Source organism: Orbicella faveolata, unplaced genomic scaffold (genome assembly GCF_042242905.1).
Source record: "Orbicella faveolata isolate gen_17 unplaced genomic scaffold, um_ofav_v1 contig_1, whole genome shotgun sequence".
NCBI classification, from domain to species: domain Eukaryota; kingdom Metazoa; phylum Cnidaria; class Anthozoa; order Scleractinia; family Merulinidae; genus Orbicella; species Orbicella faveolata.
In genome coordinates, this window is record NW_028301536.1 from 5,777,501 (window position 1) to 5,800,196 (window position 22,696).

The 22,696-nt window shown below is 39.3% G+C and overlaps 2 protein-coding genes and 2 pseudogenes across 4 annotated transcripts; 3 read left to right on the top strand and 1 right to left on the bottom strand.

Annotated features, from left to right (window-relative positions):
- Positions 1 to 2,039, top strand: part of LOC149117837 (serine/threonine-protein kinase pim-3-like) — a 3,354-nt pseudogene extending 1,315 nt beyond the window's left edge.
- A 2,827-nt stretch (positions 2,040 to 4,866) lies between these two features.
- On the bottom strand, positions 4,867 to 14,467 carry LOC149117838 (tetratricopeptide repeat protein 28-like). 3 transcript variants are annotated; one of them, XM_089286401.1, is made up of 4 exons: positions 14,398 to 14,467; positions 12,895 to 12,972; positions 5,669 to 8,594; positions 4,867 to 5,170 (listed from the first exon to the last, which is right to left on the bottom strand). In XM_089286401.1, the coding sequence occupies exons 3-4, from the start codon at positions 7,939 to 7,941 to the stop codon at positions 5,137 to 5,139; spliced, it is 2,307 nt and encodes a 768-aa protein (XP_089142527.1). In that variant the 5' UTR covers positions 7,942 to 8,594; positions 12,895 to 12,972; positions 14,398 to 14,467; the 3' UTR covers positions 4,867 to 5,136. The 3 variants fall into 3 exon arrangements, with proteins under 3 accessions (XP_089142527.1, XP_089142537.1, XP_089142531.1); XM_089286411.1 differs by lacking the exon at positions 12,895 to 12,972; XM_089286405.1 differs by lacking the exon at positions 14,398 to 14,467 and having other exon boundaries at positions 12,895 to 13,981.
- Positions 14,468 to 17,471: 3,004 nt separating this feature from the next.
- Positions 17,472 to 22,334, top strand: LOC110064140 (serine/threonine-protein kinase pim-3-like). Its single transcript, XM_089286496.1, has 9 exons — positions 17,472 to 17,633; positions 17,943 to 17,989; positions 18,067 to 18,157; positions 20,531 to 20,666; positions 20,805 to 20,896; positions 21,177 to 21,224; positions 21,430 to 21,802; positions 21,891 to 22,070; positions 22,234 to 22,334. Exons 1-9 carry the CDS (start codon positions 17,472 to 17,474, stop codon positions 22,332 to 22,334), a joined length of 1,230 nt encoding a protein of 409 aa, XP_089142622.1.
- LOC110064133 (uncharacterized) lies at positions 18,951 to 19,483 on the top strand (annotated as a pseudogene).
- Positions 22,335 to 22,696: the final 362 nt, after the last annotated feature.

The window sequence follows — 22,696 nt, forward strand, 5'->3', positions numbered from 1 at the left end:
TTCGAGCCCTGGCCGGGGACACTGTGTTGTGTTCTTGGGCAAGACACTTATCCCTCACAGTGCCTCTCTCCACCCAGGAGTATAAATGGGTACTGGCGAATTGTTGGGGAAACTTAACAAATTGCGTTGGAGCGACCTGCGATGGACTAGCATCCCATCCAGGGGTAGTAGAAATACTCCTAGCCGCTTCATGCTACAGAAACCGGGATAAGCTCCGGCAGCTATGAGCCACTCGGCTCTAAATCTTCACACTTTACTTGCCGCTCTCAGAAGCCACGAGCATGAGTGTCGAGCCGGGCATCCGCTACTCTGTTCGTACCGGGTGTCAGCACTTCTCCTTTTATCTCCTGAAGTACCAGCTCAATTTGGACGTCATTGCATGCCACCTTTAGCATTTCGGCTTCCAAATCACGCAGCTCATTATGTCTTTGAATAATCAAGCCTCCACGTCTACACACCATGGCGTGGTCTACATCAAAAACATCTCCACACACACGAGTAGACGCTTATTTGCCAATCATATCTCATATGAATGGCGTCCTTGAAGTCTCTCTTATTTAGAGTGAAGTCCACATCTTAAACTGAAATGACTATTAGCCAGCTAGATGCCACTTTCTCCGCAGCAAGGTCGGCAGCTCCCTTAGTTTGTTCAGGAAGGGCATTCCTCACTTCCCCTAGGTTTTCCCTAAGGCGCGCATCCTCATCTCTAAGGTTACATTGCTGCAGTGTTCTAACTGCATGATCGGCGGGGAGCTCGTGCATCTGCCCCACTGTCTGTGCGACTAGTAGTTCAGTAATAATATTATTATTAATAATAATAATAATAATAATAATAATAAACATTTCAACGACTAACTAAACAAGATTCTAAATGAAGTCGTCTTTTTTTGTTTTTCTACAGAAACAAATTGAGATGTATCTGGAGCGAGTCTGACAAAGAGTATCTAAAGAAAATCAGTAGCTACGACAGTTTTTTGTCTCTTGATTATGAGGTAAGGTGATTTCTAATCTGGCTAAAAATTGACTGAAATCGTTGCTTTTACGCACTGTTATATTGCACACAGTTGTGCCAAAATTTAAATCCACTACAGTTTATACAGCTTTTTGTGTACAAAATTGAAGCACCGCACCGTAGACTTTCTAACTGAACTCAATCACAAGAAAATAAACGTTTATAACTATTTTGTTCTAGCCGTACTAATAATTCTGCGTTCTTTGCGTATTTGTTTTTACAGAAACCCGACTGGGTAAACGCCGTGATGAAATTTACAATGTCAGCCAACAGTTTGTCATCTTGGGATTCCATTTATGAAGACGATCATGGGAAACTTTCTGAAGACAATACTTTGCCCAGATCCTGCAGGCCAACATCAACTGCGAGGAGACTGGTGTCCTACACCGAGACATCAAACCAGAGAACATCCTGGTTGACATGCGCACTGATGAAGCCAAGTTGATTGACTTTGGACCGACATCTGAAGTTCAACAAGAACCTTTCACAAGATTCAGAGGTGAGAATAATGCTGGAGTGTCTTGTGAGCGACATTTGCAAGTAAAATAAAACCTGGCAGCTTATGTGATACTGTGATTTGTTTGCATTCAGGCACACCACAGTACATGCCTCCTGAATTCAGTAAATCCAAGCAATATGACGGCTGTCAGGAAACTGTGTGGCAAATGGAAATCCTTCTTGTGGATATGCTGTCACCCGTAGTCCCAGCATTTAAACATCTACGTCACGCTCTACGCATGGCACCTAGAGTACCACACCAGCTTCCACCAGGTATTTCCTTCTTAATCTCTACTTGCTTTATCAATGCAAGCAGAAACACTTTCACTGTTTCTCTTATTTTCCATATTGATTCTGTAGCGGGTGATTTCAGCTCCGTGATCCAGTGTTTACATCTTGATATTTATCTTTTTATTTCTTTTCAACAGAGGCGAAGAACCTAACTTACTCGTTGCTGAACACGAATCCAAGCAATCGTCCAACCCTGAAACAAACTCTGCAGCATCCATGGTTCGCCATAACAGACTAAACTTCTATCATCAATCATGAAACACATCAGTTATTTAGCCAATGAACTGAGTTGAAGGATAATTAATATTATATTAATTACATAGCTGACTGATCGGCTTCTGAACCATTAAAAGTTAACAGGACAATTTATATTTTGGCACACTAAAGTCAGACCATATATATAACAGCTGTGAATAGATATTAATCTAATAAAAATGGTCGTTAAGTTATTACAAACTATTATACAATATCTGTAAATTATGACAGATATCTATTATTGATCTAATAAACCGTTTATTAGATCAGTAATAGACGCCTTTCATGAATTCGGCAAATTTGTTCGATTACAGACTAATTCATTGGATTTACTAAGCAAGTTTGGTTAAAAGTATACAAGAATAAAATGAAATAGATCGCTTGTTTTATTTCGTTAGAGAATCCTTTATTTCCAAGAAGCTTTTCAGAAAGTCAGGCACAAAGACATGCAAATCTGTACAGTTTATATAGAGTAATTATATTATAAAATGATGTGTTATATTTTAAATGAGAATAGTTTCTGAATAAAATATTTATGCGCTGTTATAATATGGAGTAGTTACTGGGTTTATTAATCAAGGCAGCATCCACACTGCGCCAGAGAAATTTGTAAACGCAGCTTTATTTCTACGATTAGGCCTACCGTCCACACTAATCCGTCACAAAAACTGAGCTTTTGGAAAACGCCCTTCCAGCTGGAGAAATTTGAAAACGCCGGCTTTTTGTTTTCGTGTGGACGGAAAACATTTTGAAAACGGAATTTTTCGAGACGGTTGCGTCACGATAATCATGTTATTTCTCTGACTGAGTTTTTCTCAACACAAATCTAAACTGACCGGTGATTGTTGCGTTTTTAAATTCTTCCGGCGTAGTGTGGACGGAAAACATTTGATGCGTTTTCAGAGTGAAACCTCCGTTTTCGAATTCCTCCGGTGTAATGTGGACGGAGCCTAAAATTTTTTATCAGAAGACATAAAACTAGAATCGAACACCGAGTTTAATTGATTCGTATGCGACAAATCGGTGAATAAAGCATTATTATAAAGAAGTCAAATCCATGTATTAGATTGCCGGATCAAAAAAAAAAAAAGACCCTCAAAACAAAAAACCTGTCCAACATACTAGATTTGGCCAAAAGTTGAGCAGCGAAATCCGAACCCAGACCCAAAGCGATAAAAATCTCAGCGACGCTCAAAAGGCGAGCGCAAAAAAAGTGAGGTACAGAATCTCGCACTTCGCGCGTGGACTACCTTCCACCGGGAAGGACTTTGATGTTGTGCCTGTTTGTTCCTCCAGAAACAATTCGTTGTTAACATTAACCTTGCATACGGCCAATGCTTGTGGTATTTGAATTAGCCAATTAACAGTCAGCAGGCGGGAAAGATCGGAGACACAGAGCAGTTAGTTGGGGTGGAAGTAAAGTTAGATTTATACATGCACGAAAATATTGGCGATTCTTCTGGTGTGATTTTACTTACAACACTTTACTGCGATTGAAATATCGCTTTAGAATATTCTACTAGTTTAATTACAGGTTTAAGCACGCTTCTGTTAACGTCGTTTCCTCGTGCAATACTTGGCTTGCACTGTCACGCCATAAAAAAAATTAATTCGAACACCATTCAGAGGATAAAGTCAAGAAATTGTGATGTTATAGGAGATTGATAAAGAAGACGCTTCTCCAAGTTTAAAGTCTATGCGCTTTCCCAAACTTCGGATATTCGTCGAAATATTTTGCGCAAATTTACAGAGCCCGGCCACCGATATGGCGACCGCAAAATTGTGTAAACATCTGGAACTTACTTAGGCTATCTAGGTGACTGATTATCTCTACTGAACAAACAAGCATTTAAATAAGCACTTTTCCTAATACTTAAACTTCTAAAACGGCTAAAAATCACGAGAGAAGTAAATATTTTCGACAAACGAGTTCGTAGCTTTATGTCACGCTTCACCGTTACTCTGAAATTCAAAATGCGGTGGTTTCCAGACGAAGAAAGCAACTGAGCTGAAGAGTTGTAAACATATATAAATTTAGCACCCCTTATGTCTGATGAGGAGAAAAAACTGTGTGGTATCCCTTTAGTTTTGGATTTTAGAACATGATGACGTCACGTGCAAGGGAAGAATAATTTTGTGATACATACAAAATGAATTATGGTGTAACTAGGTTCTCGCGATGCACTTGACAGGCCCGTGATTTAAAAGCGTTAGAAAATCATTAATTATTATTCTTATTACATATTATAATATAGCTAGGACCCTGCGCGCGCCTTGATTGGTTAAAAACCTATGTTTTTTAGCTCTTATTAACCAAGCTGGAGGTCTGTATGGGAGAATCTTGACCGAGGTCGTGAGTACAGACCGAACGCAGTGAGGTCTGTACATACGACCGAGGTCACGATTCTCCCATACAGACCGACTTAGCTCGGTTATTTAATGAGATGTTTATTAGATGGTAAAGAAGAAAACTTTAATTCGTTTAATGGAACTGGTTTGCTGACAGTTTGCTTGCGAATGGCGATGAGCTTAACTTAAACCTGCCGAAATTTGCTCGTCCTCTTTACTTTTTTTTTGTTATCAAGCTTTTTGGCACTTCCGTAAATGATTGAGAAGAAAATAAAAGAAATGGGGAACATTTTTGTATTTTAGTTTGCTACTTTTTCAACGCAAAATGAAACCGGTCTAGCTAGATGCCGGTCTAGATGGGAAAATCTAGACCGCGGTCGATATCGATTTCAGCCAATCAAATTCGTGAATTGGGTAGTTTCCAGTCTTTGTGAGACACAGCCATATAATAAATCAGAGTATAAAGCATAGAAAAAGCGTGTTTTATTGTTTTGCGCGTGTAAAAATCTATATCATAAGGCAAATGAAGAAGCCTAAGCCGTATATTACACTGTGGTAAAACACTCCGGACATTTGAGAACACTCGTCACGTTTTATCACAGTGTAATACACGGCTCAGGCTTCTTTATTTGTTAAATAAAACTCATTCAATAAAAAAGGTTTCTTTGCTGCTTGAGAGAAATGAACACTGTCCTTGCAGAAGTTTCTTAGCTCATTGGCTTGATGTTGGTCTACATAGAGTCCTTCATTGATGTGGTCTTAATCCTGCAACAAAGAGACAAAGAAACAAAAAATAAGAAAGTTGATGTAAATTGACCTGCACAATATGTAACAGATTTCTCGTTAGCGCTTTCCTGTACTTAATAAAATAAACTGAACTTTAACTTATAAAATAGCAACAGGTCCAAAACGTAACAGGAAAACCCTATTTGACTGGAAGGTTAGTTTTGTTTCTTAACACTGTTTTTCAGCAGCAAGAAGCTCTTAAAAAAAAATGATTTTAATATCTTAGTACTGGGCACAAGTTACAAAATGTAAAGAATGTAGGTATAGATCAAAGGATTAAATGTCAAATCAAAACACTAAAATTTTTTTTATCCCCAAAAATTCTCCAAACAACAGGAACTCACATTATTATTAGTGATGTGAAGCTTCTGTTTATTAATGCCCCAGCACAGTGTGTAAGATTCCATTCTGAGTTTGTTTTTTTGCAACGAAATAAAAGATCGTATTAGGTTTGTTTTTCTCTTTGCGATTACTTACCTTTTTGGAAAAGCAAATGACACGTTATCCCCAATCAGCATAAACGGTGCCCACTCGTGAACCTTGCTAAAACCGTGCTCTCTCATCCACTTCATGGCCTCATGAAGACACTCACTGACACTTACCCCGCGAACAAGGTGCTCGTAGAAGTGACTCATCGACTGCTCTGTTGCCCTGTCCTCCAGAGCCCACAGTGCCACCAACACTGAGCGTGCACCGGATCCTAAGAACGCACGAGCGATTTCCACAACTCCCTCGGCTCTAATTTGCCCACGACCACTGTGACAACAGCTTAGTACCACCAGTTTGGCTCGCAATTGCACTTGTGAAATGTCAGACATTTTCAAAAGGTAGTCGTCTTCTTGTGGAGTCTCAGTAGTCAAGCCAGCAGGAGCAAGAGCAATTTCTCCTCTTTCAGCATTACCATGTGCAGCAATATGTATCAGACCCACTGAGCGTATCCTCTCAAGTACCGCTTGCTTCGTTGCTTGTTGTCCTAACAAAGGCTGAACGCTTAGCAGTTGCCCAATCATCTCTGCTTCCTTTCTTGCACCAGGCAATGGTACGAAGTTCTTATTGACACATTCCCTGTAAATCACCTCACCAACATCAGGATCACCTACTACCAGAGCACCAGTCTGACTGTGATAGTCTGCAGGACTGTCCTGTATGAGCTTTAGAGTCGTCAAAGAAGGAGCAATGCGGATTCTGAAAGTCTCTGATAAATACTTTCCACTTTCATTGAGTAAAGCTGGAAATGGAACACGGTACAAGCGGCGATCAGGAACAATGAGGACTTCAGGTTCTTCAAGTAGGTCGGACACGGGATTGATCAACATTTCGTAGAACAACCGTAGACTCGGTTCGGGATCATCCTTATCCTTTTCTCGCCGTAAACCTTCAAAACCCTCTTGCTGACAAGATTCGAGTTTCGGCTCAATATTTACGTCATTTAAAGATTGATCTTCACAAATCTCTTCCGGTAAAATTCCAAAGCTGCGGAAGCTTTCAGTCATGATAGCAAAAAATTCATCCAAATTTCTAGCACCCTTTGCCAATCTGGTGTGAAGGGTCTTTTTCTCCACTCTAATATTTCGGAAATGAATGGCTCCACTCTTCTCGAGAAGCCACAAAAATACTTCTTGAGTATTATACGAAATGTATAGACAGGTGAAATTACTTTCGTTCTTCATGACATTTTCAATGCCAGTCCTTGTTTGTGGGTCAGCTGGTGTGTGTTTTTCAGCAGAGTACTGAGTTGCCATCAAGTCTGCTAGGGCTCTAGCCCGTCCAAGCTCTACAACATTGAGGGCATTCCTGGGATTTCCAGCGGCACAAAAAGATTTACTGAGCAACTGGTAGGGGACACTGTACTTGTCTGCTAATGATATCTTGATGTGATCACTTTCTGCATTAACATCTCGCAAATCTTCGCATTTCTTCACACTTTGAGATATATAGGAAAAGGCTTCCTGGGACTTTTCTTGTTTAAGTTTTGTCAATGTCAGAGACAAATAGCACTCAAGCTCAATTTCGGCATACCTACTATGTTTAACTAATGAAAGTGCCTTCTCAAAATATTTTTCAGCCATGACATATTTATCAAGTGTTAGGAACATAGATCCCAGGCGATGGTAATTTATTGCTTCTTGTTTTCTGTCACCAGTTTGAAGTGTGATAGCAAGAGATTTCTCAAAATATTCTTTAGCTTTGACATTATCGCCAAGAGATTGAAACAAACAGCCTAGATGTTCATAAACAGTTGCTTCTCCTGCTTTGCCTCCAATTTCACTAAAGATTGCGAGTGCTTTGTCATAACATTCTTTACTTTTTCTGTATTTTCGAAGAGATTTAGACAATGCCCCTAGATTTGCGTAAACTTCTGCTTCTCCTGGCCTGTCACCGATTTCCATTCTGATCTTCAGTGCTTTTTCAAGATACTCCTGAGCTTTCACATACTCGACAAGAGTATGAAACAAACGCCCTATGTTACAATAATTTTTTGCTTCTCCCTCTTTGTCACCAAGTTTCTTCGTGATTGCAAGTGCTTTCTCGTAATATTCTTCAGCTTTGACATATTGACCAAGGGATTGAAACACATTTCCAAGGTTTCCATAAAATGACGCTTCTCCTTCTCTATCACCAATTTCTATCTTGATCGCAAGCGCTGTCTCCAGATATTCTTTAGCTTTGACATATTCACCGCGAGATCCAAACACAGTTCCTAGGTTTCCGTAAGCTGTCGCTTCTCCCTTTTCGTCACCAATTTTCATTCTGATTGCAAGTGATTTCTCATAATGTTCTTCAGCTTTGACATATTGACCAAGAGATATAACACAGTTCCAAGTTTTCCATAACTTGACGCTTCTCCTGCTCTGTCACCAATTTCCATTTTGATTGCAAGCGCTTTCTCGAAATATTCTTTAGCCTTTAGATATTGACCAAGAGATACAAACATATTTCCAAGGCTTCCATAAGATAACGCTTCTCCTGCTCTATCACCAATTTCTCTCATGATAATGTTTGTCCTCTCATAAAGTTCTTTTGCCTCGGCATACATATTTTGAGTCAAATACACCTCTGCCAGTGCCATACCAAATTTCCCTTCTCGGACTGTATCACCACACTCGCGACAAATAGCGAGAAGTTTCCTGCCGCATGTTATTGCATTTGTGATGTCGCTGATTCGATAGTACGCGCTGAGCATTGTTAGATAAATTAATTCATAAATTGTTTTGATTAATTATTTTTCTACACTCAGTTCATTTAGCAAAACCAAGCTCTCCTTGCATAACTCGATGGCTTTTAAAGCACGAGCGGTCTTGAGAAGGAAAATAGGCAACCATACACACCAGAAGCTAATCATCACGGCTTCTATAGTTTCTTCTATGTTATTCATGACGCCTTCTTTTTGTAAATCTTGAATCTGAAAAAAAAAAAGTTTTCCAGCATTATGTTATGGTTTTGTCAAAAGCGCAAAGACCCGGAAAAGTCAATGTTAGGCAAACAAATCAACTTTCCAAATCCGCTCATCATTTATGTTTCTACCCATGGTTCGCAAGCTGAGGACGCGCCACAAAAGTAACTTTCGCTACCTTTTTCTTCGAAATATTTTGGTAAAACAAGAATAAGAAAGTAAACGTCAACTAAGATGCAAGATAAGATTGCCTCTACTGCTATGGTCTTAAAAGTCTTTTCGGGAATCTCGAGATTTATCATTGATACGATTAATTACTAACTGGAGCTCGTGTGGTACAATTTAGAAGGTAATTGTATCTTGAACAAAATTCTCGTTTGTGATTGGTTTAATTTTCGCGTACCTACTAGTTATCTGTCACGAACTCGGTGGGCGATCAGTTGCTTACTATTTACTTAATGCTTCCTATAGGAGTGATTTAAACTCTAGAAAATAAGTAAGTGCAAATAACTAGGTTTGATCAGGTGTAGCCGCGAGACTTAAATTTTTCCGTTTTTGGTCGACTTTTCTTTTTTGGTTTGGGTTTGTTGTTAAAGGTTAATTTTTGCGTACCTTTTTTGTGCAGTTTTTCAATGCAAATTAGTTTTTTCGCGTCGTGCTATGTAATCGTCTATTGTTTATCACGTAACCTCGTTAAGTTTATTCTTTTAGTTCAAAATTCCGTTTTATAGCGTTGTAGTTCTTTTAGTTGTATTCAGTCGTTGTCAGTTCCGGAGTGTGGTACAGATCTTGTAAGTAGTCTCGTTTTCCTTTCTATTTTTGCTGTTTTTCGTCTTGTTGTAATTTCAGTTTATTTAAGTTTAAGTTCGAATTTATTAATCTCTGTATTTGGTTAAGTTCAGTTTTTCGCCAAATATGGAGAAAAAAGGCTTCCTACTTAAGGTAATTCCCCTGGAATAAAACTGCACATAGATTTTTGTTCAAACTTTGTCCAATGAATATTTATCATATGAGAACTTTAATTATAAAATAAAAAGGAGGGTGCCCAGGCTCGTTAAGGACGGAGCAGTGAGGCATTGAAAATGTCCCATTTTAGCGTTCTTTAATGCTTATTACAAGAACGCATTCCAAGTTATTGTAAACTCTTTGTGAGCCCAGACTCGTGAAAACACGCCTCAAACTACAGTCAATACTTGTGTCGGACACAAATAAACTTTTTAAGTTTGATTTTTACAGACAGCTGAATCCTTGTTAAAATATTGGAACCAAATTGCTTGCCACGGCTATCAAACTGCATAATATTGAAAAGAAAAGACTACAGTGCAGCTGCTATTTTCCTTATTTATTCAATTTTCAACAATAGAAATCAGATCAGTCTTTTCTGACGCAAAGTTAATGATTAGTTGATTAAAATGACTGGAAAAAAATTTGGGGTGCCCGAGCTCGTTGGTGAGCTATAGCCATTTTTCAACTGACAGAACTCAATATCAAGGCAAATCCGCCATGTTTTCAATGTACGCGTGCACGAACGCGCGCTAATTAAATTAATGACGCCATAAATTATGCGCAGTAAGGATGCGAAATGCAATACTGGGAAATGATCTTAACAACCGACTGTTTTCTTTTGTTCAATGTTTGGAAAAAGCCAAGAAACCAAGAGCATAAAGGGTAGGAAAGTTAATCCCTCATGTAGGTCTTGCTCCTAAGGTAACCTCTCGATCCATGTTAGATCACTCCAGGTTTTACAAATCCCTGGAGGGTCTGACAAAAGCCAATCCTGCAACGCACATTTTACTCAGCTGGGCCGGGTTATTCGAAAGGCGGTTAACGCCAACCCAGGATTAATTTTTTTTTTTAAATTGCTCAAACAATTACAACAATTACAATTAAACTTACACTACAGCTACAAAAAGATGTCAGAAACTATAGAAAATAATACAAGTACACAAATTACAAAATAATAATTATTATTAAAAAACAACAGAAAGCTTACACTTGTTGCGGCACGCTACCTAGAGTACAGTATAATTTATAATTACAGTATTCACTTAACGAAATTTAGCATAGATTTCTATGATTGATTAAAATTACATTTGTTAATAGGGTCGCGCAGTGCTGGTTGCTGGTTATCAGGATCTAGCTATTCAATTTCCCCTTATTTTCGATTTTCCATTGTATATTTAGTTTTTGTTTGAATTGATTAAAAAACGTTTAAAACAGATCTAAAAAAGTAAAATTGTCTCTTAAATTTTCGACCGCCTTCTGCGGTCTTCTTCAGAGAATGATGATTTCGCGCGATTCACAGAATTTTAATAAGCTGGGACGTTATTGTTCGTTGCCCCCTAGGGAGGCAAGCAGTGACGCGTAAACCCTTGGGAAGGGTGCTCTTTCATTTATGGAGTTTTTGTCTAAGAAAGAGTGCAAGGATTCTAGAAACAGTCTTTTGTTCTTGCCGCTCACACCAGTTTCAAGAATGTTGGCGTAAATAGGATGTATTGTAATCCTTGCACTCTTTCTTCACAAGATAGATATTTTCCAGTATTCTTAAGAAGATCTTGTAGACGAGACAGCCAAATATTTAATCGAGACAGCCAGATATTTAATTTTGTTTCCATTTTTTGAATTTTGACGAAAATGTTTTGGACGTTACTCTCATCACGATTGTCCGAAATATAGATTCCCAGTGTTTTAGTTGGTTCATTAGTTATGTCTATTGCTTGGGGTTTAGTTTTATTCTTCTTCTGCGGTCCAATCCAGATACCTTTGGTCTTCTTTCTGTTCAATTTGAGGCCTGAGATTTCGGCAAATTTGTTTAAAATCGTTATATTTTCCTTTAGTGATTCAATCTCCTTACAGATAACGGTCGTGTCATCAGAAAATTGGCTTAGTTTTATTTCAACATTATTTGGGAGCTTTATTCCCTTACTCTTGCTATTTTGACGTATCTTATGCGCTAGTAGTTTTGCGGATAATATAAAAAGAATAGGACTCAAGGGACAGCCTTGTCGAACATCTCGGGATACCTTAAAGTAATTTGTAACGTAACCTCCGTTTATTATTCCGCTTTCTACATCCGAGTACATCACAGAGATCCAGGTCCTCAGGTTTGGACCAAAATTGAGGCATTTTAGCGTATTATCGATGAAGGAATTGCCATTCTAACGTATCAAATGCTTTCTCGAAATCTATAAGTACCATAATTCCTGGAATTTTGTTTAGTTCAGTGTATTCCATAACGTCATTGAGATATCTTACGTTTTGACCGATAAACCTTCCTTTGACAAATCCAGTTTGATCTGAAAATATTAATTTGGGTAATTTGAGTTCAATTCTTTTCGTAAATGTTCTTGCCAGTATTTTATAGTCGACATTTAGATGTGTAATTGGACGCCAAGTTGTTAATTCGACCAGGTAGCTCTCCCCTTTTGGTACTAGTGAGATTTGAGAGAATGACATTTTTCCTTTATCAAACGCTTCATTATAGGAGTCTAGGAGATGGTCACCCAGCTGGGCCGGGTTGTTCGAAAGCCGGTTAACGCTAACCCAGGATCAAAAGTTAATCGAAGTATCCATTTTTCTTGTATAAAAATGTTTTTCATTGTTCCAAATGGTCGAGACAGCAGCAAAAATGTAGAAATTTTCAAAAATAATACGACTTTTTTAATTTTCACAAACATGTTTCGACGGTACATCCGTCATCGTCAGTGTGACGGTTTTGAAAGTTTACAGTGATTTAAAACGTGCCTGTTACAAATCCTACGTTACATTGCATTGGAAAACAATACGCTAGATAAATTTCGAAGTTAATGGAATTAAAAGATGCGCGTGCGCGTGCAGCTATAGGGAAAGCATCAAATCGATGTGTTTGACCTGTTAATTAAGGTCAGGCTTTTCCCACTTGATGTACATAGACTCCTTAAGCTTAACTTGGTACTTGGTAGGTGCAGAGTCTAAGACCTTGAAGCAGTCTAAGTTACAAGAGGTACGGCACGACTCTGAAGCCTGCAAATGCTTATAAACGTGAGAAGATCTGTCCGATGACAAGTGCTCGTGCACGCGCGTGGAGAAATGTCGGCTTGTTTCGCCAACGTAACAAGCATTACAGCTTGCACAAGAAAATTTGTACACGATGCGCGTACGGAGCCTGTCAGGGAGAGCATCTTTCATTGTACTTTTATGCGCCTTTTTCCTTTTCCAAGAACACATCTACGCAATACGCGCGGTATCATTATTCTCGGGAGAACTGGGTACCATATCTTAAAATAACTTGAAAACGGTTGATACCTACATGAGAGATTAATTTTCTTACCCTTAATCCTCTCTTAACGAAACTGATCTGTGAACGGTCCAACTCAACGGTCCGCACTGTAGCTCTGTTTGCGGTTTGCTAACATGTAACAGTCAAGAAATTGATTGCATATACTCATTTGAACTGTAACAAAAACATGAAACTAAGTGTCCACTCTTCTCTTTCCTTGGACACTATTTTTTTTCTCACAAAACAATGCGTGGTTCACCGGGTAACGGTTTACAACCATATCAGCTAACTTTTTCCTTTTTTTTCAACAAAGAAAATTGAAAAACGGCAGAACGCGGGCAAAACTTCAGGGCAGATTTCAAATTGGAAGTGTAATTTATTGGCACTTAATGGGCTCCGTATTCGCCGCTCGCCGCTCATATGTCAGTCTCGCCATTACGCTTGCACATTCTCCCGTTTCGCTTTCTTTCCCACGGATTTTCGAGCAAAACAGAGATTGCTCGCAGTCCACATTAATCTATGGACACCCATGTCATCTTACATCAAAGGCGACATGTTATTCCTCTGGTAATTTGTAAACACATCTCAATTTTTTTTTCCAAAAAAGTATTGTAGACGTTGGCGAAATGACTTACAAGCGTAGGCGAACTGATCCAGGACATTGGCGAGTCGACTTCATACGTTGGCGAAACGACCGATTACCACCCCGACAAGTATATTGAGGAAGGAATATAGAAAATGAAACACATTTCAGCGCAAACTACTCCCTAATTTGTGTCAATAAAACCTCAGCCGAACTGAGGCGAAACGGTTCTTGGAGAAACGACAGGCTACCGTATATTTAGGGCAGCACATGGAACCAATCAGAATTTTCCGTTTCATTTTCATAGGCCAGTTTGCCATGTCATAATAACCTGCGAACAGGGGAGTTTTCCCGCACTCTGTATTTATGCTTTTTGTCTGTTACCGGTCACTCAAAAAGCCACGCCAGATACAATTCCCTCACAAAATGTGGGTGGACGTTTTGAAGGGAAATCATAATCTTAGCGATAGCTGGGCCCTCGTGAAGAAAACGCTCGAAAATTTAAAATCATAATTAGGGAGCATCATACTTTATTGTACACCGTTCAACGATGTTCCACGGCAGCGGAACCATTTTGTGCAGGAATAAACACTTCAGAACTGAAATGTATGCTTGTCAGTTAAGCTCATTTATGCGACAGCGAGTTAAGAAATTGCGTGCTAGACAATAATTCTGAAAATTATAGAAAACATTTTTTACGTACAATAAATTTGCTTTGCGCAAAATATCTTAAATGTTTTAGAAGAATGGCTTTTAGCGCAGGCTTTCTTACAGGATGTTTTTTAAATCACATGAGTGAATAAGCTATTGTCGTGAGTTTATTCCTGGACTTTTCGGCTGCATTTCATTTAGATATACAGCTGCTAATTTGTAGATGTATATCTCGACGACACAATAACTTGCCTTATTTAATATCAATATTTAGTGGCATTGACAAAAACACATAACATTACAAGCTAAGTTCTACTCACCAGGGCAATGTTGAAGACTGAAGGCCGGCTCGTATTTCTTGACTAGAGTGAACGTTACTGTGAAATTCATTTTATACTGTTTGCTTTGGAAAGTAAAATATCAGGACACTGTCATTCTCAAGGTCATCCGTTCCTTCGGGAAATTAGAAAATGAAATCTGCTGGTGAGATCATTGGTTACTTAAGCAATATTTGCACATCGATGACATTGATGACATTTGGAAAATGAATGACTTCGTTTTGGAATTTTGGACTAAGACGTTCTGCGGTGGGGTAAATAATGTTGAAATCACGAAATAAAGTTGCTAGACACTAGAAATACAACCTGGTTGTCATACCGCTAAACTGCGAAGGTGTTAATAGAAACTCCACGCAGTGTCTTGCCTAATGTTTGATTAAAAAGAACGTTGGAGAATCAAGGAAACTGAAAGGAAATTTATCACTCAAACTTAACAATGAGCAAAAGGAACTGATTTTTTTGCGACGAACCCTCAACGTAGCCTGCTCTTCTCGAGCGTAAGAAATGCTTGACGAACGAGTGTGATAACGGAGTCTATCAAGCCAAGCATCTATATAATACATAGCAAGAGGCAGCCAACAAGACTCTGCAACCTTAAATGGCGTGTGTGCGATCACATGACCTCAATTTCACAGTCCGCCATGTTTGAGGACCACTTTGGCGGCTTTTCTCAGATCTTCTCAGTGTTTTCCTTCTGGAGCGCAAGCAGCAAAAACTGTTTTTCGGTAACATTTCGGAATTATTTTTACATCTATGGTTTAAAATTGGAAAGCTAGCTGATTGGAAAAGTTCTTCTTTTTAGTCTTGTCAAATTCAATTGGAAAAACGCCGTAAAACAATTCTTTTACTCCAGTTCGCATGCTGGCGTTTTGATTTAGCGTTGGCTGGTCTGTTGGCCTTCTACTATTGACTGGACCATATAGCTATGCCTTATTGGGATATAAAGGAGATATGATCAAAACGAGAGTGTCGATTCACATTAATTAGAGAATAATCCTGATTAATTTGAGTTTGCATCGAGTCTGTTTAATACCACTTCAAACAGCTTCTCCCCGAAAATTTTATGCTTGAGTTAGGTGGCAGGATATCGCATGCCTTTTGAATCGCCGCCGACGTAAATTGTACGGTTTCTGATCCAAGAACTTCTTTCGTCTAGTTTCTATTAAACCGAAAGCCAGAAGTCGATAAAACGTCGTTACTTAATTTAGTTCAGCGTGTTTATCTGGCCAACTGATTTATGGCTGGGAGAAATGATACAGAATCATACATAGACTTTGATAATTAAATTGTCCACATAAATGAATTTTGATTGAGGTTGTCTGTTTTATTTTTGCCTTAGTAACCTTTCATGATATTTTGAAGCCGTTTTTATTCTGGGAAACGTGTGGAAACGTCTACCGAATTCCCGGAAATCCAGACGCCCACTCGATCTCCTATATTTACACAGGAAATTTCAGTTAGGGAGCAGGTTTCAAAGCTGAATATGATTTTACTAATGATTTGTTTATAGGTTTGGAAGGTTTTCAACTACCGTTAAAATGAAGAATTATATTCATGTATTAGATTTTATACATTGTATACAAGACAGCGTATTAAAATTATCGGTATTTCATTTTACAGAAGAGCGCATTATTTGCATATTAATTAGTTCGCTAGAATGAACCTCGAATTAGCGCCCCCCTCGAATAAGCGCCCCCTTCGAATAAGCGCCCCTCCTATCGGCCGAAACAAAATAAGCGCCTCCCCCCTCGAATAAGCGCCCCCTTCCCCTCCCCCCGTTTTGTAGACGAGTTATGAGACAACAAAGACCGTATAGTTTTCGTCATGTAGTATTAGATTTGTACATTGTTTCAGTTTGTGAACACGTTTAGTGAACACGTTGAATACGTTAAGTACTAACAGTGCCGCGATTTAAACTTTAGGATCAACTTTGTATGTCAATAAACAGCTTATGTTGGTGTTTACGTGCAGATGATGCATTAAAAGAATGATCATGTCAGACTACGATTTAGGAAAAATTAAATAAACGCCCCCCCCCCCACCCCCTCGAATAAGCGCCCCCTCCCCCCTCCCCGTCTTATCCTAAATTTGAAATAAGCGCTCCGGGCGCTAATTCGAAGATTTACGGTAGTGGTTCTATAAAGATCACTGCACGCTTCTTAATGTAACTAGTTTAAGCGCATACCCAGTGACAAAGTAATGAAGGGTTTAAGATAATCCCTTCAAGAAAGCTTCACTTAAAAACGTCGCCCATAAGAGAAGAAAAACTAAACCAAGCAAGCTATCCTTATGAGTTCCAATAAAGTACATTTTTATTGAAGACCAAACCGACTGAGATCCAACGAACGTACGTCCATAAAGATCAGGGCGATTTACTGTACCGGCTTTCTACAGAGGAACATTTTGCACCGCTAGCGAGCCAAACGTCCGACAAAAGAGCGAAACGGGTAGAGAATATCGGCATCTTCCAACAGCACGAAAGGAACGACCAGTACATAGTGGTCTACGAAAGGACAGAGGCGACTCAACAACTGGCGGACTATGGCGAGAACTGAGTCATCTAAGGAACCTCCTTGGGGAGAAGACCATACTACATAAAATTAACTCAAAGGAACCTTTTTCCATGTTCTAGTTATTAATCAAACGGCTTGAAGTCCATAATTCTATCAACATGTGTGAAACAAAAATTTACCCGACAAGATCGACCTACAGATTCATAATTTCGGTGTGAAAATCTTCGCTATAAAACTTATGACCGCGTTGTCAAGCATGTTTTAAGTAAGCCATGGCGTGGTTTATGGCGACTTTAGTAGAGTAAATGATTTCAATTTTCCTGCTGAGTGAAAACGTGTAACGTCCGTTAACGCGTGTGCACATAAGTGCGAGCAAGACATCACAAACACGTCACAAACGGCAAAATAGTTCTAGTTTGCAAGTTTACCATAGAAACGATCAATTCTGAACAGGTTAGCTTGCCGCGAACACTGCGACAATTCTTTCACTCTCTTCGGTTGCAGTATCAAGTTATTTTGTTGTTGAATCACTGGAGGTTGGCCATGTCTGAGATTGATGAATACTTATCAAACAGCACGGAATCACGTGCTGAAAAGCGTGAGATTAATTATCCGAATTTGTCGGAAAGCTTGCGCTTAAAAAGAAAGCGTAAAATGGAAACAGAAACAACTTCGCCGAAGAAAACAAGGCGCACGGAAAATGAGGTAAGGATTCATTTGACTTAAATCATGTAAAGATTTAAGAAAATACTGTGGAAACATCCATCTATAGATATAGAATCGTTTTGATTCAGTTTTTGCGTGGGGAATAACGCGAAAGTGTGTTCTTAACTCGTTCCTTTCTATTTTTGAGTTCTCTTCTTCATAAGAAAAGAGACTTAAAATGACAAACGAAGAAATAGATGCATTTCTTTTCACTTTACAATATCTGTAAAGGAATAAATGTACTCTCTGTTAATTTTTGTCTTATTGCAAGTGTAACTTATGCTAACGTTTCATTCTTTTTCATCAAAGGGTTGCTTTAGCCAGAGACGGGGAAAAAGTACTTCTAAATTCCAGAGGTAATGAAAAAAATTTAATAACTTGTATATACCCAAACAAGTTTCTAAATGAACTCGTCTTTTGGTTTTTTCTACAGAAACAAATTGAGATGTATATGGAACGAGTCTGACAAAGATTTTCTGAAGAAAATCAGTAGTTACGACAGCTTTTTGTCTCTTGATTATGAGGTGAGGTCAGTGGTTTCTAATCTGGCTCAAAACTGACTGAAATCGTTGGTTTTACGTACTGTTATATTACACACAGTCTTGCCAGTAATTTAATTAGTCTAGAAAGGTCATAGGGGACCTTCACTTGCATTGCTCTTAACATTGTGAGAGATAATGAAGTAAAAATAAGAGGGTTTGTCTGGGAGTCCAATATCCAAAATGATAGTGTTCGACGAATTTGTCCAGGCCCCTCTCGGTCAAGATAGATGGGCCAATCCGCGAACGGGATGGGTGGTGACGTCATGGGTAGAACAATGGAGGGTGGGTGACGTCATGAGGAAGTATGATTGGAGGTGTCCTCAGACCGAGAGACAGTGAGGAAACCAAGATTCATATGTTTGTTTTTAATGGTTTGATCACAAAAAATCCTTAGTTTTTTTACAACGTGGGAGGCTGGACTTGAAAAACTATGCGTAATAAAAAATGCTTGAGTCACATAAAAAATTTCGACTAGTTTCAACAACTAACTTCATGGTTAGAATGGTCATAGCGGACTACTGCGGTGGCGTCATGAGGGGGTATCCCCTCTTGGCTTACGTCATGGGATACCCCTCCCACCCAGAGAGCTGGGGAGTCAGGATACCAAAAAGGGATTGACGAAGAATGTTTTTAATGTTCCACAAAATCCTGGAATTTTTACAAAGTAGAATCACGACTCTTGATTAAAACTATTTTCAACAACAAGGGTGCCAGGCGCACTCGTTGCTGGAAAGGGAAAACAAAGGACCTGAGGAAGAGAAATATTTTTGGTCCCATGGAAGAAGGTGGAAGCAATGAAGAAAACGTAGAGGACGAAGAGGAGGACGAGGAGGCAGAAGAGGAACCTGAAGAGGGACAGGAAAAAGAGGAGGGTAGTAGAAGCTCCGAAGAGGAAGAAGAAGTGGAGGACGATGAACCAGACTACGATCCGTGGAATCCGTTGCGTAGAAAAGTGGGGGAAGATCTCAAAGAACCCTTCATGAAAAACGTCCAACAGTTCCTGGATAGGGGAAAAACCCAAGACTATGCCGAGAATGCTGCTTTCAATACCCTATTACCTGCAAGTAGAAGAAGACTACAGAGGACTTACTAAAATGGACTCACCGTATCAAACACGACGCAATACACCGTAAAGTCATGCAAACTCTTCGCTTTATTGACGAAAACGACATGGATTTTGACGAAGCGGCGGAGTCAGCAGTAGCAAAACAGAAATTCCCGTTAAACAGAATCATGCAGAAGAAGTTACTCCCCGACGAGTCGGATGATGACAAAGAAGCAGAAGAAGAGGTTGAAGCTTCAGTGTGATACACTAAATTAGCCATGTGATTCTTACAAAGGAGGGTGATTGTAGGGTTTTACTCATTATCCCCGTTTTGGGTCATTATGCAAATCAAACCATTCAAATGCAAAACGGGCGGCGTTTTTGATTGACGACGTTATTTGATGAGTACCTGTCAAAACCTGTCGGAACGGGCGCGAGTGACTTGGGCATCTTCCTACTTTGAACTAAAGATTTGCGGAGAATTGTTGATGAGTCAGAGAATAGTCAGGATTAGCGTATTTTCTCTGTTTTGTTACGCATAGTTTTTTCAAGTCCAGCAACGTCCCTGGCACCCTTGTTGTGGAAAATGGTTTTAATCGATAATCACGATTCCACTTTGTAAAAAACCCAGGATTTTTTGAAACATTTAAAACATGGTTCGTGAAACTCTTTTTTGTATCCTAGCTCCCCAGCTCTCTGGGTGGGAGGGGTATCCCATGACCTCAGCCAAGAGGGGCTACCCCCTCGTGACGTCACCACAGTAGTCTGCTATGACGATTCTAACCATGAAGTGAGTTGTTGAAACTAGGTGACATATTTTATGTGACTCAGGCATTTTTATTACGCATAGTTTTTCAAGTCCAGCCTCCCACGTTGTAAAAAGCTAAGGATTTTTGGTGATAAAACCATTAAAAAAAAAACATGTAAATCTTGGTCTCCTCCCTCTTTCTCGGTCCTACCTATGACGTCACCACTCATCCCGCACGCTGATTGGTTCACCGCCATTGACCGAGAGGGGACTGGACAAATTCGTCGACCTCCACCATTCTGGATATTGGACTCCCATACAAACCCTCTTATTTTTACTTCATTATTTCTCACAATTTTAAGAGCAGTGTAATGGAAGGTCCCCTATGAGCTTCCTACACTACTAATTTACATCCACTTCAGTTTATACAGCTTTTTGGGTATAAAATTGAAGCACTGCACCGTAGACTTTCTAACTAACCCAATCACAAGAAAATAAACATTGAGAACTATTTTGTTCTAGCCGTACTAATAATAATTCTGCGTTATTTCTGGTTCTTCAGAAACCCGACTGGGTAGACGCCGAGATGAAATTTACACTGTCAGCCGACAGCTTGTCATCTTGGGATTCCATTTATGAAGACGATCAAGAGAAACTTTCTGAAGTGCCAGAACTTATCAAGAAACTAGCTTCTCAAGGTAAGTTTCAACAACAACAACAACAACAACAACAACAAACAAACAACACAAACAACAACTTTATTTGAACTTCGAGAATTAAGCCTAGATTTCAATATGTTTTTTATGGCTGTGACTTTCATTGTTTTGGAATTGTAGCTGAGCTTGCTGATTATGACATAGGAAAAGTCCTTGGAGCTGGTTCATTCGGTCAAGTCGTCGCTGCAACACGCAAAGAGGACAATCTGCCGGTAAGTTGAGCTCAACAGTCTTCTGCATTTCTTTATTAAATCATGTAGTATTTTTGTGGGAAGAGATATTCGGGCAAGACTGATAAATATAAGGTCTTGTTTTATCCTGGACTCCCACTGGTATTTGCCTCATGCCAGTAAAACACCACGAGGTTCCAGATTTAGTCTAGATCTTGTCTACCAGTAACAGCAGTTGATAAATTCCAAAATATAGCATTGTTTTCTAATATATATGTAGAATTAAAGGAACAAAACTAATAGAGTTGATATTTCCTCTCAGGTGGCGCTTAAATTTGTGCAGAAAAGCTCAGTCAAGGAATTTAAAAAGGTTGGTAAATGTAAAATTGGGTTATCAATGAAAAAGAGTGTGGCTCATAGTTTCAAGACAGTTGTAATATAAGGGTAAAGAAGCAGTATGGTTAGTAAGTCGAAAAAGATTTTAACATGTTGTGATACTTGCGAAAACCAGTTGAAGATTTCGAAAAATGGGGCATAAAAAAAAAAAACTAACCCCCTCCCCACCCCTGTTATAGATAAACGGTGGAGAAATTCCATCCGAGGCTTATCTTCAGCGCCAAGCAAGGCACCGTCACGTGATCGACATATATGAAGTGGTCGACACTGGTGAGCATTATGTTTACGTCATGGAAAGACCGGAAGTCTGTAAAGACCTGTTTGACATCATACATGACCGAGACAGTCTGGGCCGACCACTGACAGAGAGAGAAGCCCGACGATACTTTGCCCAGATCCTGCAGGCCAACATCAACTGCGAGGAGACTGGTGTCCTACACCGAGACAGCAAACCAGAGAACATCCTGGTGGACATGCGCGCTGATGAAACCAAGTTGATTGACTTTGGACTGGCATCTGAAGTTCAAGAAGAACCTTTCACAAAATTCAGAGGTGAGAATAATGCTGGAGTGTCTTGTGTGCGACATTTGCAAGTAAAATAAAACCTGGCAGCTTATGTGATAGTGATGTTTGCATTCAGGCACACCACAGTACATGCCTCCTGAATTCAATAAATCCAAGCAATATGACGGCTGTCAGGGCACTGTGTGGCAAATGGGAATCCTTCTTGTGGATATGTTGTCACCTGTAGTCCCAGCATTTAAACATCCACGCCACGCTCTGCGCATGGCACCTAGAGTACCACACCAGCTTTCACCAGGTATTTCCTTCTTAATCTGTACTTGATTTGTCAAGCAGAAACACTTTCATTGTCTCTCTTATTATAAAGTTTTACCTTCTATATTGATTCTGTAGCGGGTAATTTCAGCTCTGTAATCCCATGTTTACCTCTTGATATTTATCTTTTTATTTCTTTTCAACAGAGGTAAAGAACCTTATTTACTCGCTGCTGAACGCGACTCCAAGCAATCGTCCAACTCTGAAACAAACTCTGCAGCATCCATGGTTCGCCATGACAGAATAAACTTCTATCATCACTCGTGAAACACATCCGTTATTTAGGCAATGAACTGAGTTGAAGGATAATTAATATTATCTTAATTACATAGCTGACTGACCGGCTTCTGAGCCATTAAAAGTTAACAGTGCAATTTAGATTTTTGCACACTAAAGTCAGACCATATATAACAGCTGTGAATAGAGATTACTCTAATAAAATGGTCGTTAAGTTATTACAAACTATTATACAATATCTGCAAATTATGAAACTGATCTATTATTGATCTAATAAACCGTTTATTAGATCAATAATAGATACCTTTCATGAATTCGCCAAATTTGTTTTATTACGGGCCAATTCATTGGATTTACTGAGCAAGTTTAGTT

Excerpts from the sequence above, each read along its gene's own strand:
- LOC149117838 (XM_089286411.1), bottom strand. The coding sequence starts at position 7,941 with ATGAAAATTGGTGACGAAAAGGGAGAAGCGACAGCTTACGGAAACCTA. Across the intron at positions 5,171-5,668 it reads TCATTTGCTTTTCCAAAAAG|GATTAAGACCACATCAATGA; the intron begins GTAAGTAATCGC and ends TCTTTGTTGCAG.
- LOC110064140 (XM_089286496.1), top strand. The coding sequence starts at position 17,472 with ATGTCTGAGATTGATGAATACTTATCAAACAGCACGGAATCACGTGCT. Across the intron at positions 17,634-17,942 it reads CAAGGCGCACGGAAAATGAG|GGTTGCTTTAGCCAGAGACG; the intron begins GTAAGGATTCAT and ends TTTTCATCAAAG. Across the intron at positions 20,897-21,176 it reads GCAAAGAGGACAATCTGCCG|GTGGCGCTTAAATTTGTGCA; the intron begins GTAAGTTGAGCT and ends ATTTCCTCTCAG.